This window comes from Zonotrichia albicollis, chromosome 12 (genome assembly GCF_047830755.1).
Source record: "Zonotrichia albicollis isolate bZonAlb1 chromosome 12, bZonAlb1.hap1, whole genome shotgun sequence".
Taxonomy (NCBI): Eukaryota; Metazoa; Chordata; class Aves; order Passeriformes; family Passerellidae; genus Zonotrichia; species Zonotrichia albicollis.
Window position 1 is genome coordinate 16,546,417 of NC_133830.1, and position 18,856 is coordinate 16,565,272.

The 18,856-nt window shown below is 49.8% G+C and overlaps 1 protein-coding gene across 2 annotated transcripts in view; it reads right to left on the reverse strand.

The window, feature by feature from the left end:
- Positions 1–3,332: 3,332 nt before the first annotated feature.
- The window catches only part of RBM6 (RNA binding motif protein 6), a 58,116-nt gene continuing 42,592 nt past the window's right edge, over positions 3,333–18,856 (reverse strand). For both annotated transcript variants that reach the window (XM_014265919.3, XM_005485536.4), the window contains exons 8-23: positions 18,088–18,148; positions 16,564–16,632; positions 15,234–15,485; positions 14,587–14,747; positions 13,640–13,737; positions 13,114–13,156; positions 12,469–12,529; positions 11,437–11,528; positions 10,591–10,743; positions 9,624–9,713; positions 8,852–8,941; positions 7,964–8,236; positions 7,339–7,413; positions 6,641–6,738; positions 5,304–5,415; positions 3,333–3,624 (exon numbers count right to left, since the gene is read on the reverse strand). In XM_014265919.3, coding sequence (XP_014121394.2) covers positions 3,499–3,624; positions 5,304–5,415; positions 6,641–6,738; positions 7,339–7,413; positions 7,964–8,236; positions 8,852–8,941; positions 9,624–9,713; positions 10,591–10,743; positions 11,437–11,528; positions 12,469–12,529; positions 13,114–13,156; positions 13,640–13,737; positions 14,587–14,747; positions 15,234–15,485; positions 16,564–16,632; positions 18,088–18,148 — 1,854 coding nt within the window. In that variant the 3' untranslated portion in view covers positions 3,333–3,498. The remainder of the gene's footprint in view (positions 3,625–5,303; positions 5,416–6,640; positions 6,739–7,338; positions 7,414–7,963; positions 8,237–8,851; positions 8,942–9,623; positions 9,714–10,590; positions 10,744–11,436; positions 11,529–12,468; positions 12,530–13,113; positions 13,157–13,639; positions 13,738–14,586; positions 14,748–15,233; positions 15,486–16,563; positions 16,633–18,087; positions 18,149–18,856) is intronic.

The window sequence follows — 18,856 nt, forward strand, 5'->3', positions numbered from 1 at the left end:
TTTGAAAGCATTAACGTCCCCAGTACAGGAACAAAGAACAGAATGGTCTTTGTATGGATATGGATAAATAAGGAAATGGAAAACCTACATTAAAACAAGGGCATGAATTGAGCAGCAACCTCCTCTGAACACTCAACTCCTGTTTCTCAAGTCTTAAAACATGAAATGAGCAAAATTGTTCATCATATTCATCTGGTATCTGAGGGGTGACCCCCAGCCTCGTCCTCCTTCCAGCAGCCCCCTCTCCCTGAGGCAGGTCACTGCTGCAGGGGGAAGTGCATTCCCTGGCTTCTCTCTCTTCTTCCCTTTTACAAACACTTCCCTCAGCCCAGCTTACTGGTTTTTTTATTTACAAAGCACAGCTCCAACCCTTTACATAAATATGTTTCACTGAAAAGAGCCTGAGTCACTGCTGTATCAGTATTAGTATGAATAAATATTGGAAATCTAAGACTATCTACTTGATTTACATTGGAAAAGGGTGGAAAAAAGAAGCTCTTGCTCCAGAACCTCTCAGATGTCTGAAGCAGCCGCCTGCATCCCAACTTGTGTGACTGATAGAGTTCAGAGATCAACACTCCCTTGGGCAGGGGTCAAGGCAGAAGTGCCTCCAACCCTCTAAATTATGGATTTAACCTCTCCTTTGGTTCCACTCACAGTCCAAAGCTCCTGTTGCCTGTTCCTTTTAAATTAAATAATCCCTTTAACCCCCTTGTTCTGCCTTTTCTCCCTGGGCTTTTTGTACACACAGCTTCATTCACCCCATCCTTAGTGCTGGTCATGGGTCACCCCAGTCCTCCTCCTGTGTGCAACAACTGCACACCAAGCAACTGCCCACAGGACTTACCCTGTGAGCTGCTCCAATCCTCTTATCAGGACCTTCCAAAAATAAAAATAAATTGTAACTTGAGCCATACCCATCGCCACAGGATGGCACACAAGGCAATGTGCTGAGCACAGGCACAGCAGAAGCTGTGTGGTGAGTAATCTCTGAAATAAAAGCAAAAGAGATACAAGATCTAAAGGTAGCTGCAATTCAGCCATGGCTCTGGGTCACCACCCTTTAAAAAATATTAAAGACATCAAAACCACTGCACCAAGGATAAATAGTTGGGCTTTCTGCATCACCAACTACGCTGCTGTTTTCCCAAGAGAACACGATGTTTTCTGGTTTGGTGCTTCTTTGTAATGCTTTTAGCTTCTCACTCCATTTGTCTGTTCCAGTTTGTGAACAACCTCCTTCCAGTCACCTCAGCCAGCCCCAGAGGAGGGCTCCATGTCCCTAACCCTGGATATGCCCCTGCAGATGCACAGCTTGGGTGGATGCCATGCCTGTGGAGAGATGTATGTACAGTATATACACACACATCTTCAAGGGAATACACTGGAGCTCACTCTGGATTACCTTGGGGAAGTGGAATTTGAGGAATTAAGTCAGTATCTATCCAGGGGACACCCTGATTTTCCAGAATACCTCCTACAGTTCAGGTGTTCCCAAGGCACACACAGCCCATTCCCAGAAATCCCACACTTGGGGGAATAACACTGTGTTGCTCTGACCTCTCATGACTCAAACAATATTCCTGATTTCCCATAAACATTTACTATGATCATCAACATAGTAGAAGAAACACACCAAGTATTTCTATGATTAATGCAAATAATGGGAGGTATACCCACCACCACAGACAGAAAAAGGATTTCTCTCTATTTGAGATGGATACATTCTGCAAGTAGATATTTTTAATTACTTTTTTTCTCATTTTCACAGCAGTCTGTTCCTGCTCCTCTTCTGTTCCCGACTTAAGCCCTGGCAATGGGCCTGCAAGGAAAGTGTTGTGTTGCTTCTCCTTTCAGACATGCACATCACAGATCAGAAGCAAGCAAGCACACGACTAAGCCAAGGAACACACATTATTTAGTGTGGTCCATCTGTCCAAGGGAAGCTGCTCTTACATTTATCTGCTTTGTTATCTTCTAATTAATCACGTATTATCAGTCGTTAACATGCTCTCACCAAGATGCATGTACCCACTTAGCAAATTAATAAAATCAGCTAATGAGTTCTCACATTTGGCAGCTGTGAAGGCTCCCTCTGGGTGTCTTGGTGCTCTGTGGGTGCTCATTTTTGGCACACCCGGGTGCAGGACAGCCTGAGCTGCAGCCACCAGTCTGCACCCAGATCCCCCTTCCCTCCCTGGCAATGCTGCCCCATCCCAGTCACACTTCTTCCCCCTTTGTGCCAGACTTGACAGCACCAGCTTGTTAGGCCACCACCCTTTCTCCCTGAGTGGGAGTTCATCCCCAGGAGCCCATCACCTTCCTCACCATCCCTGACATGCCTGGGGCTCCCTGGAGGACTGAAGGCCCCCACATACTCACCAGCAGCATGCACCCCCACCAGCCCTGGGTGCAGCACCAGGGGCCACAATGCTGCAAATGAGTCCACCACAGTCCTCTGGCACTGCCTGTGCCAGAGACAAGGAGACACAACTTGGACAGGTCTTCTGCTGCCTTTGGAAGTTGTCAGCTCTTGCAGGTGGCTCTTCACCTCCAAATCCCGCTGTCTTCAGCTTCCACATCTCCTGCTTTCCCTTCTTTGGAGCATTTGAAAGCAGTGTCAGGCCCTGCTCTCTGCCATGTGAACAGGAAGGTGGTGGTGGGCACGAGATCTGCTCCCACCAGCCACAGCCATTGGCATCATCCTCATCCCTGCAGGCCACACTCACCCCTGTCCCTGCTCTGCACACACACTCAAACTTTCCTGTGCTTTGGTCAAACTGCTCCTGCTATAAATTCCTGACTCCACACCTCCCCATGGCAGGCCAGCAGCACCTCCCTGGCTTTTCCTCTGTTCCCCTGACCCCCTGGGCCAGCATGGTGATATCCCCACGAGGGTCCCCACACAACAGTGCCACCAGATCCAGCCCATCCACGTGGAATGCCCAGACAACCCCCAGCACTAATGAGGTCACTTTCAGCCATTAAGCTCCTGCTAGTAATTGAACCCCACTGACCTCATCAGTTACCAGGATGAATCCCACAGAGATCATTCCTGCTCCTGAATTCCTCCCAGGCCTTGGGGCTATCTCCTGCTCCCAGCTCCCACCCTGACCCAGCAGTACATGGCACCAGGGGTATCTGTCCCTGAGATAACAGGGAACACTGCAGGACAGTGGCACAACTGGAGGGGTCTCCAAGCTACCAAACCTGTTCCAGTCCCACTGACACAGCAGCAACTCCCAGTGACCTCATCAGCAGAGAGCAAAACACAATGGGAACCTTTCAAAGCACCATGCTTTTAAAACACACCACTTCAGCCACAAGACAAGCACTGACAAATTTTCAGTTTTATTAAAAAAATTCTAGCAGCAAAACCTGTAACAATTCAAAAAACAACCAAAAAAAAAAGAAGAAGAAGAAGACCAAACCTTCAAAAGAACATGACACAGAAAGAGATGGAGATGGAGAGAGACAGATCTGGGGTTGCTCCACCGTTCACTCCAGTTCCTTATAGCGGGCGAACATGACCCTCCGGACGGCGTCGCGGTACGTCTCGTTGGACTGCCTCTTGGGGGGCTTCCCTGGGGCCCCCAGCCCAGGGCCCTTCCTCCTGTTTTCTGCCTGCAAACACACACAGCTTGTGTCAGCGATTCCTCCTCCCATAAATAAAAAGCTTCCCTGGGCTGCTCCAGGAGTGCTGAGTGCTCCCGTGCGGATCCGCGAGCGGAGGAAGAGCAAGCGCTCTGTGTTCCTCCTAAAGCTCTGTGGGAAAAACTACAGAGCTTTGTGGGCAGCAAAGGCAGCCAGCAAATGCCCAGTGGGAATCAAACCCCAGGGATCAGCCATGGAGGAGCAGACAGAGGAGTGGGCAGTCAAGGTGGGCAGCCAAGAGTGGGCAGCGCCGGCAGCCACGGGCGAGCCAGGATTGAACACAAGCAAAGAAAAGCTCTGGGCTCCTGGGGAGCTGTTTGCAGTTTGCCTGCATTGGCACAAGCTCAGCTGTTCTCTCTAACAGAGCTCCCATGGGCACTGGTACCTCGCTTGGAATTTCAACCAGTTTTGAAGGACTGGCTTCTGCAGCCAGCAGCTGCATTATTCAGCAATACCTGCCTGGAGTTAGCCCAGGAGAGCAGGCCTGAGGCTGGAATTTTCTCTGGCTTTTCAGTCCAACCTACCTGAATACCAGAGACCTCACCAGCTGGGCCAAGAGGTCAGCGTTGTGTGGGGCTGGCATGGTCACATGGCTTTGCCCAGCATGACTCGGAGGTGAAAGGCAAGCACATTTCTTCTGGCCTTTCTATGAACTGTAGGAGGGCTGCGCTCTGCCATCAGCTCCCCATCCAGAGGGGGAGCCCTGACGGGAGCTCAGACCTGCCAGAGTGTGGCGCTGGGAGCTGGCTCTGGGCACAGGGACCTCACCATGAGGACTGAGCAGCAGCTGGGACCAGTTCCTGCTGCCTGCACTGAAGAGGGACTCTTGCCTCATGTATATGGGCTCAAGCAAACATGCGTCACAAAGCCTCAAATATTTGCTTTAATGAGCTACTTGACTGCAGGCTGAACATCACCCTGTGAACCCTGCTCCAAGCTGCCTGTCCCTCAGCAGAGAGCTGTGGACACCACAGCACCTGGCCAGCCACAGACCTGCCACCAGAGCACAGCGCTGCTCGTGTGGGCCTGGGCAAGGCAGAGCAGACCCTGCCCCAGGCTGCCTCTCTGACAAACCCTCTGCAGTAAATAAAGGTTCACTGAGAGACCAGCCTGCCACAGAAGGCAGGATCTACCTGACCCTGCCTGTCCCTGACATCCTTTGCCCATGGGCACCTGCTCCTTGTCAGGTGCTATATCTTGGTATTATCTTCTGATGTCCAGAGTCTGCAAGAGCCTCACAAGTGCTAAGCAGTGCAGACACAGAGCATCTTGGGCCCTGTGGCTTGGCTATGTTCACACCTCCCCAGGGGAAGTTCACCTTTTTCCTCAGCTCACATCGCTGCAGAGAACTGAGCTGGTGACCTGTCCAAACCCCAGCCTGGCTTTGAGCAGGTACTAATGAGATGTTCACACCCTTCCTGCTCACTGTTACTCTCTTTTCAACACCTCCAGATCCATATAAATTCTAACCCTGTTCTACAGCCATCATACTTGCAGTCCCTCCCAGCCTGCAAAGTTCATCAGTGCACACATTATTCCATCAAGCAGGTGCTGAGATTTGCAGCCTGACTTGAACTCCCTCCAGCTGTCCTGGGAAATATTATGGGCTGCAGGACAGTGGTGTGCTCTGAAAGGCAGGCAGGACTCACCTCCACTGGTGATGCTGTGCCCTGCTGGTTGTGGCCAAAGCCCTTCTTCCACCCCGGAGACTGCACCATTCGGTTCCCTTTGTTGTTACTGTCAAGCCTTGGGTCATAGTCACTGCAAAAGAACCAGAAGCAATTGTCCAGTCTTGCAATGCTTCAAACACACACCAGGGACATTTAGCTCTGCTAATAGAACCTTCATTGACATTTCAGTCTCTCATGAGGGGTATCCAAGTTTCTTGCCAGAAGCACACCGCCTAAGGAAACCATCAGGGCAGATTCTGTGTGCAGGGCTCACACACCTCTGAGTGCACAATTTCTTGTCCCACCTCAGGGGGAAATACACCAGGGCACAGGAAATGAGCTCAGACTTCAAAATATTTACAGTGTAAGCAAGCCAGGAGCCTCTGTGCTTGTATTTCTTAATTAAAGTCTTAGCAATAGCATGAAAACAAAGTCCCATCCCTGCTGCTCTGTTTGAGCTTTCCTTTCTCCCAGTGTTGTGGTCATGGAGCTCAACAGATGCAGTGTTGATTCGGACACTCTTTCTCCCACCTCATTATTCATCCAAGACCATTATCCAAAAGCCACAGTTTTGAAAACCTCTCAGCACAAAAGACTCTTCCTCCAGACAATTTCTACTTTCTGGCTGCTGGTGACACTGCGCACAAACTGTTTTAGTTTATCCACAGCTATTCCAGGAAAACAGAGGGAAGAGAAGATGTGGATGTTTAAACTGCAAGACACAGAGGACAGGTCTCACTCTGAGGTGCTGTGCCAGAAGAAACAGGCACATAGCCAGTTCCATGCTCAACACATGGCTGGCCGCTCCCCAGCCCACTGAACACGCGAGCTCACAGCAGGCAGGCCTGTCGGGAACTTCACACAGCACGCACTCTCTTCCTCCACCTACTCCCAGCGAGATGGAAACAGCTCCCAGCGTTCCTCTGAGTCAGGGAACAGATGAAACACAGCTTTGCTCTTTCTTTCAATGGCTACATGCCAGGACAGGAGGGCAGCAAGTGCCTTAAGGACGAGGTGGATGGGAACAGGCTGTGTTCTATTCTGTGTGTCCAGCCAGACATACTCAGACCCCCATCTCACCCCTCCAGCACCAGGCAGCTTTTCTCTGCCCTGCCCCAAACCATTGTTTCTACCTCTGCCCCACCCTGTGTCCTGCAGCACAACAGGCTCTCACTTTGAGGAGCTCTGTCTCAGTCTGTCTGGCTGTTACTTTGCAGACCTACCCCACTGGGCAATTCCCAGCCTTGGTCTGCCAGCAGCACACACCCCATCCCAGCCTCAGCACCCCCAAGAGATGCACCCAAAACAGCCATTACCTCTCTGAGTCCCGCTCATATCTGAGTCGTTTCCTCTCTGGTGAATCCATCTGCTGGAATTTCTCTCTCCGGTCATTTCCTTTGTCTTTATGCCTCCCCTTCACATCAGAAAGGGCAAAGTAAATACAGGAGCTATGAAGGATCCAACACTGCAGGAGACTGCTCTGCACCCAGGTCTCATCTCATGCTCAGCTGCCTGGAAGGCTGGTCTGGGGACTCACAAACACTGAATGCTCACATCCCACATTCATTTGCTCTGCTCAGATGCCATCTGTTGGGCTGACCCAGACCTGTTGTTGCAACCTTGCAGCTACTGCACCAGGAGCAGCTCTGACCTTCCAAACACTGGACAGGTACAGCTCTCCTGTCCCTGGCCAGGCAGCAGCAGTCTATACACCTCATCAGTTTCAGATGGAAATCTGTGTCCCACTTAGTCCAGAGCTCAGTGTTGGCTTGCAGGACAACAAAACCACACTCAGACCCTTCTGTGAGGAGCGAGATCTGCTCTTAGGAGTCACAGAACTACCTACAGGTCCCTGTGCAGAGTGAGCCCACAGTTCACTTTTGGGAGGCATCTGATGCCTGGTGCCTGTGTGGATGCCTGCTGACACCTGGAACACAAGTGGAGGGTCCTCCTGGGACCACCACCCCCCAGTGCAGAAGCACAAGCAGCTGCCTGCCCACCACCACAGACGCACCTCACGCTCTCTCTTCTCCAAATACGCCAGTTCCTGCTCGGATCGTTTTATCTTCATGTGAATCTCCAGGTTTTGCTGGAAGGAGGAAGACAGAAGGCAGTGTCAAGCAGAGAACACAAGCTGTCAGGGTCATCTGCTCCACCCATAAGGAGCACAGGTAAAGCAGCATGCTCTTGTACCTGCACTGTACCAGGCACAGCAGCCTCTCTTGCAGCCCAGACCACCTGCTCCCCCACACAGGCCTGGAGCAGTAAGGAAAGCAACCACTCCTATTTTAACCCATATGCAGCTTGGCTTTCCCAAAAGCAAGAGCTCAAAGGCAGCACAGAACATCAGAACATGGGGGTGCACGTGCCAAGTTCCCACTGCTCTCACACTTGTGTGTGCCAGCACACCACTCTCCCCAAGGCTCCGCTATCTCACGACAGCTTACAAAGTCACACCTTGATGTTACAGCACTCCCATGGCAGGAACAAGCAGTTCACACAATGCTTTGAACAGAGCTTTGGGGGAACTTTGCCTGCTGCTGTATCAATTTCAGCACAGCTCTTCCCACTCAACCACTGCATTTTCCTTGCAGCTCACAAAGCCACTGAGCCAACGGCAACCCCCAGCTTCCCCATACCTTGTGCAGGTTGGAAAGCTGCTGGTGCTTGATGAGCACCTCCTTGTTGGGAAACTGCCTCCTGCACAGCAGGCAGGCCAGCTTGTTCCAGTCAGTCAGTTTGTCGTCGCTGGCCTTGGCCTTCCGCGCCTGCTCCTCGCGCGGTGCCGGCGGGTGCGCGGGAGGCGGCAGCCACTGAGCCTGGGACTGCTCCTCCTCCTCCTCCTCCTCCTCATTGTCACTGTCTCCTCCATACTCTCCCAGCAGTCCTATCAGAGGGTTCACCACCTTGGGCTGAGGGAAGTGGTGAAAAGTGTGACAATTTGTAGCATCAAGCCTGCCAGACCAGCAGGGCTCTGCTTCCCCAGCCCATCTCCCCGTGACTCCTGTCTCTGTTCCCAGCAGCACAGGCAGGGAACACAGAGGAGCTGCCTGGCTTCTTTCCCTTCTCACCACAGGGTGGAAGCCCTTCTGCTCTCTAGACAGGCCTTGCTTTGGTGCCAGGCTTTTCCAACTTGCCACACACCTGAGAGCACAGGAAGCCAGGCAAGGCAGTGGCTGTTTGGCAGCGAGTTGCTGTCACTCACTTCCTCTAGAAATGGAGATCAGTGAGATTTGGCCTTCCTTAGCCTGGAGGTGGCTACAAGAGTTTTCTGCCTTAGGACTGGCTGAGTGAGATCCTGCTTGAATGCAGGTAACAAATGTGCCCATGCTAGAAGCCCAAAACAAGGTCAGACTTATAAAAACAAACTGCCTTCAATCCCCAGCACTCCCTCCTCTGGCATGAGAGACATGAGAAACATCTCTGGCACCTCTGGCACTCACAGTTGCAGCCAGGCTGTGCTGAGCCTCCCTAGAACTGTATCCAGGCTCACACAGGTCAAAACACCATCCTATGGAGATACTTACTGGGGCTGCACTCTCTTCCTTTTTCACAGAAGGAGGTAAAGGCTTTTTAAAGACATCTTCTGCAGAGAACTTCTCCTCTCCAGTCTCAGTCTGAAACAGTCAAGAACAGGTCTTGAGACTGCCATAGCATGGACTCAGAGCACACAATAGCTAAGCACTCATTCAAACAGGCCCCCAGGGAAACCAGGTGGTTGGCAGAAATGAGTTGTGGCTCTGGTGGGAGACATTCCCATTCTGGGGAATCCAGAGCTCCCCTGGAGCCATACTCATGATTTCAGAGACAGCTGCAGCAGCTCACCATGCTGTCCCAGCCCACCCCACTCTCATTCTCTGCTACACTGTGATGCTGACAGTGGTCCCAGATGTGCCTCACAGCAGTGAGGGAGCTGGGGCAGGGCCAGGTCACATTTGAGCAGCTCTGTGTGTGCACAAAGGACATGAAGACCACGTGCAAAGCCACCCCCACTGCCAGACAACACCGATTTTCTCTGCTGTGACTGTGGCACAACATATGGCCAGGCTCAGCCAGCATGGTGGGGTTTCCAGGATCCTCTTTATCCTGGACAGAGGGCACCAGAGACTGCAGGCAGCACTGCACAGGATGAGCCTGTGATACTCAGCTGTGTGCTCAGCAGCACAGACAGTAGGCTGGGATGAAGCTTCACTTTCACACATTTTACAGAGAATTGGGCTGGAGCCCTGGACAGGCTCCAATTTAGTGGCTCATGAGTTACTCATACTTGACCAGGGAAGACAAGTGTTAACACCTTACCAGGCCTGTGCTCTCCTCCTTCTTCACAGAGGGAGGCAATGGTTTTTTGAAGACATCTTCTGTAAAGAATCTCTCCTCTCCAGGCTCATTCTGAAAAATCCAAGATGGGCATTAGGCCAGTGGTAACACAGGGGTCAGAGAGCACAGTGCAGCCAGGAAGCCACTCCTGAGCATCTATGGAAAACAGGCAAGTGGGAAAAATGACAGAATGATTTCTGCTGGAGATACTTTTACCCTCCATTCAGACAGGACCATGCTTCTCCTAGGTCAGTGTCCCTGAAAGCCACCATACCTGGTGACTCCTTGGCTGCCTTGTCACCAGCCTCAGGGAGAGTTACAACCCAGGTGCCCAGTGCTGGTCATGCCCCTGAGCACATGCAGACCAAGAGGCAAGGAAGAACACAAAGTTTCTGCACTGGTGGCTAAATCACTTCCAGCAACTCTCCTGGCATTCCTCAGGTCCTGTCAATATCACAGCCCTGGGTTCTGCTCAAACATCATTTTGGGCAGCTGCTCCCCACCAGCAGCTCTCACACTGGCATTTGCTGAATGGGAACAGCAGTGAAGGACACTGTCCTGGGACTGGAGAGGGGCAGGAACTGCAGTTAGGGGAGAGCTGAGTATCCATCATCATCTGACTGGGTGTGTTTAAATGTCTCTGTCAGTATTTTGTTGTCTATTACAACAGCTGGGTGCTTTCAGCAGCATGAGTGAAACATATCACAGTTACCTGGATGTGTCTGAATCCTTCATCACAAGGAAGGGATGAGAAGCCCTGGATTTAATTCAAGGAGAGAAAAAGTTCCAGAACTTACTCCCTGGCTGGACAATCACCATGTTCCTTTCCAGCTGCTGACCCCACTGTCTTCTCTCACCTTCCTTTCCTTTTGGAATCCTCTAATTACTCTCTACTTTCTAACCTCTTCCCTCAGCTTCCTGGTGTCAGGTCATGCCTGGAGCGAGTTACCTTAGCAGAAGTACTTTTCCCTTTGTCCTTTTTGTCCCTGTTGTCCCTGCAGTGCGGCTCCTTCCTGTCACTTGTCCACTCCTGGCTCCCGTGCCGCCGCCTCCTGCTCTCCGTCGGGGGTGGGGAGGGCTCCCGCTCTATTGTGACTTCCCTCTGAAAGAGGCATTAGGAGCAGGCTTAGCCCAACCCCTGCAGGTTTCTTACTGGGCTTCTTGTCCTTGCTGAGCTGGGGAGACCAGCACAGTAAGAAGGGGCTGCAGAGGGCACAGGCTTCAGAACTTTGGTGGGGCAGAACACAGCTGAGCACAGCCAGGTCACCAGAGCACTGCCCTGCTCTCCCACAGCATGGACATCCCCAGGATCATGAAAACAAGATTATATTCCCAGAAAATCTTTGATGATGGCTCTCTTTTGGCATCCTTACAGCTATTGCTGGCTAGGGTTGAGAAGCAAAGACACCACAGATGAAAACAGAGCTCTGCTGTCCATTCTTTCTTACAGACAGTCACATATCACATGTCTACAGCAAAATTCAGCTGTGATGCTCTGCCCGTACGTCTGCTCAAGGAAAAGAAGACTAAAAACTCTCCAAAGGCAGAGCTTCAGAGGCCAGAGGCGGCTACAGCTGGATCAACACACAGCTAATGGGTTCCTAGCCTCTCATTAAGTTGATATTTTGCAACATGCATCCCTTTCACACAGGTCAGGAGACAGAGCGAAAAACACAAAGCTGCCTCTGTACTGCCCTACACTGGCTTGTCTTCAGGATATGGCTGCAAAATCCCTCCAGAAAAGAGCAGTTTGTAAGAACATATTGCATGTAAACCTTCCTTCCCACAGACTCACCTGAGTTCTGGGGTCATAGTATGTACCAGCTATGGGATCATAGTAATTCCCAGTGTCAGGATCATAAATGTATGTGGACACATCTGATGGTGCTGAAGAGAGAGACAGGAGTTAGCACCACAGGCTTCCAAAAGCAGAACTTGCCTTTTACAAAGACAAAAGCATGAACAAACATTACACTGGTGAAAGGATCAATAATGGGGAAGAATTCTTCTTTTCTCCTGGCAAGAGAGGTATGAGTATCTTCACATCCCTTGACCTACATAATCTTTTCTTTAAGGAGTAAGGGGGGTGATAAGTTTTCACAATTCTGGTTAGGACTCTGGGAAAACTTCCATATCAAAACAAATTTACAGGAGCTGTGCTGAGATCACAAGACCACAACACTTGGTCATGAAATTCAGTAATTTCCCTAAGAATGGGGTAATGAGTATCTACATCCACCCACTCCTGTGAACAAGGAAAAGCTGTTCTCTCTCAATCCTGTTTAAAGTGATGACACCCCCCACATCCCTTCCACCCCACTGGTGCATGAAAGCTCCCAAGAAGAAAGGGGAGTGAACTATTTCTACAGGAAAAGCCAAAGGCCTTAAGGGTAGTAAGCCCATAATGTCAGGAATGCTTCTCATTTCCAAAGTGTCCTTTGACAGACCTCAGAAATGCTATATATAAATCACTAAAACAATCAGGAGTGCTCCTCCAGCTATTGGCATTGCTGCATCAAATGTATTTTCTTCTGTCTTCTCTAGTAACTGCCAGGCTGATTTTATCCCATCAGTTTTCCACAACAAGGAAAAATAGGCAGCAAGTTTCCTTTATCTGCATGTAGTTTCGCACAGTGAGAATAGAGAGAAACACATCATCAGATAGGAAAATGTGACTAAACAAAGTTGGCAAAGGAACTCACAAGTGGGTGTAGCAAACAAACCTACTCTTAGCCTTTAAAAATATTTTTGGGCTGATTTCTACATGTCAGTGCCCTTTTAAGGAAGAAAAGTCTCCACAGTAGGAGTGAAGCAGAGTTTAACTTACACTGTGCTCTGGTGCGTCTCTGTGATTCGCCACCCCTCCTGTCTCTCATGCCCCTTCTGCCCTGGAGTAAGTGAACAACACAAACAGATCAGAGACTCTTTAACAAACATCAGATTGCTTCCCCTCCCTCTAAAAGGCCCAAAGTTCAGGAGAAGGGCTCATTTAGCCATCCTAAACAGAGCACAAGCGGACATAGCTTTTCATCCACAGAGCAGTGTCTGCAGATGTCAGCAGTGTCTGACACGGACACTGTCACAAAGCACGAGATCTCTGCTCAAGATGCTCATAGCAATCTGTATGGAGGCCTTCACCCCATCCAGGATATGGGAAGAGTCCTGCAGTCTAGTAACAAACACTAAAGAGATCAGTCATCAGTGAAATCACTCTGTAAAGTGTGGCATCAAGTAACCCAGCCCAGAACTTCCTCCAGCAGCACTGACTTGCACTTCTATGCAATGATAACCAGTGTGAGGGGCAGAGCAGCAGTGTGCACATTTGAGCAGTATCACCCCATCTTCAAACGTGCTGAAACATGTTCTGCAGTATTTCAGCAGACCAAAGAGAAAAAGCCTAACAGAGCCAAGCCCATCACCCCCCAGTGCTCCCTCCCTTTAAGCAACCTGCAGGGAAGCAGTGCAGACCTACCGGGCCATAGTAGGAATTGTCACCGTGCTCCCCATAGTCATTCCTGTTGAGATAAAGGTTGCAAGTTAATGGCAATTTGGTTTTACACTAACCTCAGTATATACAAAATGATTAGCAGGACCGATAAAGGCAGAAAGACCATCTTTTCTGGCCACATGTTGGACTGTGTCCATCCCAGGAGACAGACTTGGCAAACCACTGTCTCCACAAGAAATATGACTCCACTCTACTGTGTCTGCAAAGACGAATCTCTCCACATGTTTTTTGAAAAGCTGAACCCACTAATTCCTGCAGAACAGGATTTGATGGGTGGACAACAAGATGCATTATGATCACTAATCCCATTCTGCTCAATCACTGAAGCTTCTTCAAATTTCAATGCCTTCACTCCTCCAACATATTTTTTGGTTGTAGAAACATCTGTGCTAATTCCCATGCCAAACTTTAAGCACCTGCTCTGACAGCAGAGTTCCAGCCTCACTGTACAGCACATAAAGGACAACCCCACTGCCTCATCTGCCAGTACCTTCTCCTCCCTGTCGCAAGATTCACTTCCAATGTACGTCCATCAATGCAGATGGGGGGATCCAGGTTCTGCAGTATCTTTAGCAACCTCAGCGCCTCCTGTAAAAGGAAAAAGAATGTCCCTTTCCATGAGAAGGAAACAGCACATTTTACACATCCAGTCTGCCAGAAAGGAATGTTTTGTGCTCAGCAGGACAAGAAACGCAACAGCAAATATTAGTCTAAGTGTCAGTGAAGGGTATTTAGGATGCGGCAAAAGGGATAAATGCAATGTGAGGTTCTCTGCTTGTCCTATGACCACTTACAGCAGCCAGCTGGGGACAGCATTCTCCTAGGGCTGCCAGACAGTGCAGCACGGTGGCTGCTGCTGTCCCCAAGTGTTTTGGTAAACACTCTCTGGACCAACATCAAAGAACAGCTGTGGAGTCTGGGAGCCACCCAGACAGAGAAAATATGAACCCTCCAACATGGGAGGGTCTGTTAATTGAGATTCTTGCCTTCTACAAACAAACTGGATTCAAGTTCTCTGCAAACCAAATACCTATGCAAGAAGTGTTCAAGTTTAGATTGTCTAAAAAGAAACATACCGAGGTGAGAAACTTAATCAGTGCCACAGATTGTGACAACAATCGATCTTTGACTCCTAAAGCCAGAGAAAACAGCTGTACCAGCTGAGAAGAAAAGGGAGTGAACTATTTCTACAGGAAAAGCCAAAGGCCTTAAGGATAGTCAGCCCATAATGTCAGGAATGCTTCTCATTTCCAAAGTGTCCTTTGACAGACCTCAGTCTGTCAAATTCTTGTACCTGGTCAGACAAGCAGAAGAAAGGACTCACTCCAGCACAGCAGCCTCACAAGTACAGAGCTCTCCTGTATTTCTGTGGTTTCTCTACTTCTACAAATACCAGATGCCAACAGAGGGAGCAGGTGAAAGCAGGAAGGTGCTTACAGCATGAGATTCCAGCTCGATGAAGCCGTAGGTCTGCCCCATGCGCCCGGCCTTGTTCTTCATGATGCGCACGCTGGACGTGGAGAGCCGCACGTAGGGGGCCAGGAGCCCCACGATCAGCTCGGGGGGCGTGAACCGAGTGATGCGCTTCAGCATGATGGCTGAGACACAGCCAGGGATGTGGCCCAGGGAGAAAAGCAGGGAAAAATAGATCATTTAGAACCAAGTTTACTGTGACTAAACCCACTCAAAGCAAGAGCAGAGCTCCTTGCAGTCGAGTCTCAAAGCCATTGTTTTTTTCTGTCCACTTTGCAAGATGCTCCAGTTACCGTCTCCAATTCCTAACCTTTCCTTCCCAGAAAAGAGAGGAGAAAGTGGCCCCTTCTCAGAGCTCAGCCCAGGATAACTGCTGGCCCAAAAGGCTTTTGAAGCTGTGCTAAGTTAACTGCCAGCTCAGCCTGAATTAATTTTCCTAAAGGCAATTTGTCAGCACCTTTGGAGCTGGACAGCCCTCCATTACTCTCTGCCATAGATTTGCACAACATAGAAATAGCCTCCAGAGGTTTTAGTGAAATGCTGCCCTTTCTGCAGACAACCTCTTGGAGTGCAAGCAAGAGGAATCCAAAACTGGTCTTTGAGTCACTCACTTCTGCTTCCTCCACCATCTGGTGGCGTGGCTTCCTCTGTTTCCCTCTGAGAGGGCGGCTCCTGGTGCCGGTCCATGTCCCTTCTCTTCTCCTGGGAGGGTCGACGCTCTCTCCCTTCATCTCTCTTCCTTGGCTCCTGTTCCTGAGGCTGACATTCCTGCTGTGGAGCAGGAACTGAGGGCTGGAGAGGCTGCTTTGGAGATCCTGGTTGACCTGACAATTCTTGCTCAGGTGTTTCAAGCTTTGTCTCTGCTATTAGAGAGGAGAAATGAACTGGTTTCACATATGAATGTTTCAGCAGGTATTTTTTTTCTCCTACTTTCTGGCCCTTGCAGCAGTGCTCCTTATAAAAGGCCAAGCTGTACAGCCTGTTGCACACCCACTGTTTTAACATTTGGCAGACACAAAGCTTGTTCAAGTGCCATCACTCTTCCATTGCCTTGTTTTGTGTTGGGCTGCTTTATAGGACTTTTCTAGTCAGAGACAGGAGGCTTTTGGCCTCCTTTTAGGATTGGTTCTTGCCTGAACAAATGAGAGTCAGGGATGGATTTAGACACATTCCTTCTACATCCAGGACAACCTAGATAGCAGTGATATCCTTACTATCCATGATGTACTCCTGATCATCCACAACCAAGCAATATCAACTAAGAACTGTCACCCTGTTTATATGCTAGAGGAAAACTGGGTTCAGAACCCCCTGAGACCACAGAGTGAAACACATCCATAATACAGTCACAGATTTTATCAGGTGCCTACTGACCACAGCTGAGGCAGAAGCAATGTGGGAACACCCTGCCCTCCTAGTCTATACCATTCAGAGAACATAATCCCAACAAGTTTCTGCGCTTGAAGGCCCCTGGATAGCCTGGCTTCACTGCAAAAGAGATCTCTCTACCTGAGCTTCCAACGCTGCTGGAAAGGGAAGCCAGATCTGTGAGGCTGCAAAGGCGGATACCACCAGCCCAGCACCTGCTGCTGAAGCCTCTTCCCACAAAGAGAAGCAAATGAGGGTGCAAGACATGGCACATTCTTTCTTTAATGTCCCTGAGAGTCAGTCCCTGCTCTCCTTCTGTTTGGGCAGTGGGCGGCATGGCAGAACACACAACTGTTGGGAAAGCTGCACAGTGCCTTGCTTGGCTGCCAGCACAGCTCACCTTGGACAGGCTTGTACTCATTTGTCTGCAGTTTGTAGAGTGCAGAGTTTTGGCTACAGAACCTCATGCAAAATTTGCACATGAAACCAGTTTGCACCTGCAGCTGTGAAAACTGCCTGTGCAAATCACACAGACATGAGCACAACCCTAGAGATGGGAAGGGCAACTCTTACTGAATTCTTGCTCAGCCGACGTGTCCTCTCCCTCAGCACCACCTCTGGACTCTGGGCCTGCTCTGCTCCCTGTAAGAGAGGCACACTTCAGTCCACTTCACACCCATCAGTCACAAAGCATGCCAGAACTCATACAAAGCTGCAGTAACCACTGCAAATGCTTGAGACTTGCTTTGTTTCACCCAGTCATAGAGAGGTTATCTTATTGCACCCTTTCCCAATAAAAGCAGGCCAGTAGGAAGCATTCACCACAATCTGTCTTCACAGCAGGTTAAAGGCTCTGTTTAATTTACTCCTGGGCAGTTTCATTACAACCCACAGCTACGGTGGGCCAGCTGTGTGAATTTTGCCTTCTCAACACTGATGGAGGAGCCACAGAGCATGGAAAACACAAGCACAGGGACAGGGCTTCAGTAAACAGAGATCTGTGCATCAGCAGTGGATGTACTGCCCTTCTGCCTGAGACAGGAGTGCAATTCATGGAAGTCTGCTCAAGGATAAGAGTCAAGGCTTACACAGTGGCTGGAATGGCAGGCAGTGCCAGAGGAGGGTGGAGGACTCACTCGTGGCACTGCAGCCCCTGGCACTGCACCCAGGGATGGAGAAGGTGGGCACAGCCATCATCCCAAAGAAATCAGTTCCTTCAGGAAGTGTGTTTTGGCTCTTGTGCCCTCCCACCCCAGAAATCTGAGGTATTGGTGGGGTGAGGAGAAGCTCCTGGAGAACTCCTATCACACATTTTTTACAGAGAGCAAGGTGAGTTCACAAATTCCAGTCCTGGATTCACCTCTTATCTCCTCTCCCAAGAACAAGTGATAGGACAAATGGAAAGAGTCTCAAGTTGCCCTGGGGGAGGTTTTTAGATTAGATATTAGGGAAAATTTCTTGTCCAAAAGGGTGGTCCAAGCACTGGAACAGGTTACCCTGGGAAGTGGTAGAATTGCCATCTCTGGAAGTGTTCAAAAAATGTGTAGGGGTGGTGCTTAGAGACACGGGTTAGTGGAGGACTTGGCAATGATGGATTAATGGTTGGACTTGATTCCAGAGGTCTTTCCAAACTTAATGACTCCATGATTCTGTGATCCTAATCTGAAAGTCCCAAAAGTGAGGCAAATCTGAATCTCTGAGTAACACTAAAACCATCTGCATCTCCCAAGGAGGGTGGGGTGAGGGGAAGCCATCTCACCCACAGAGAGCAGTACCAGCTCACAGTGCCAGAGGACACAATTATAACTCCCTGGATGAAAGGACAATACCAGACAGTAGGAGGGAAAGGCTGTGGGCAGTAAAACACCCCTCCACCAAGCCTCCCAGCAGCAGAGAACCTGACAGCAACCCATTGCATGTAACATCTTTAGTGTGGACAGGCAAAAAGGGTCTAAATGAAGCAAAACTAACAATCCTCCCACACAGTGCTCAGCTAGTCCACCAACAGGGACGCCATGGGAAACCAGAAGAGAAACTTACTTGTCAGGTTAGATGAAACTTTTAACAGACCAGGCTCAGGGGAGCAGATATACTCACCATCTCTTGGGAGCTTGCAATAGGAACAGGAAGATCTGTAGCCCACAGTACACACCTTACACTGCAATGGAAGATGGACAGCATGAAGAAGTCGTGTTTTGAAGGCAATGGGTACAACCTGCTCCAGAATTCCAGACTCTGCAGCGTGCTTTCAGAAAGTAACAGCCATGAAAAGCTACAGTGATGGGGAATGGCAGTAGGGGCCTTTGCTGGAATTGTAGGTACATGCTCATATGACTCACAGCTGGGTTTGCCTTGGGAACAGGGCTTTCAAACAACTATGGAGCACACATTTATTCATTAGTCCTTGAGATGGAACTCTTCCTCCTCTCAAGTGATGCTGGATCAAAAGCTCCCTGCTAGGCACAATGTTGATTCAAAGGGCTCAAAGTTACCTTTGGCATTCTCTAACCTGAATTCACCCCTCAAGCAGTGCTGTAGTCCTTATCTGAGCTGAACTGTAGATACTGATGTAATTTGGAGAGTTCATAATGAGGTGTCTGCTGACCAAGAGGCAGAGCTGTGCAGGCTTGGATGGTTATCCCACCTGGAGCTCCTGTGGGGAGAGCTAACTGCCCTATTTTCACAGCTCTTACCAAACACAGCACCGCTGACTTCCTCAAATGTATTGCTCTTGTTTCATAGCAATTTCTTCCTATGACTGAAGCCTTGTGGATGCTCTGAGGCACAAGAAAGCTCCTTCAGGCCATGGCTACACACAGCAACAGTGGGGACATACAGCGCAGCAACCTCAGTGCACTGAGAGCTG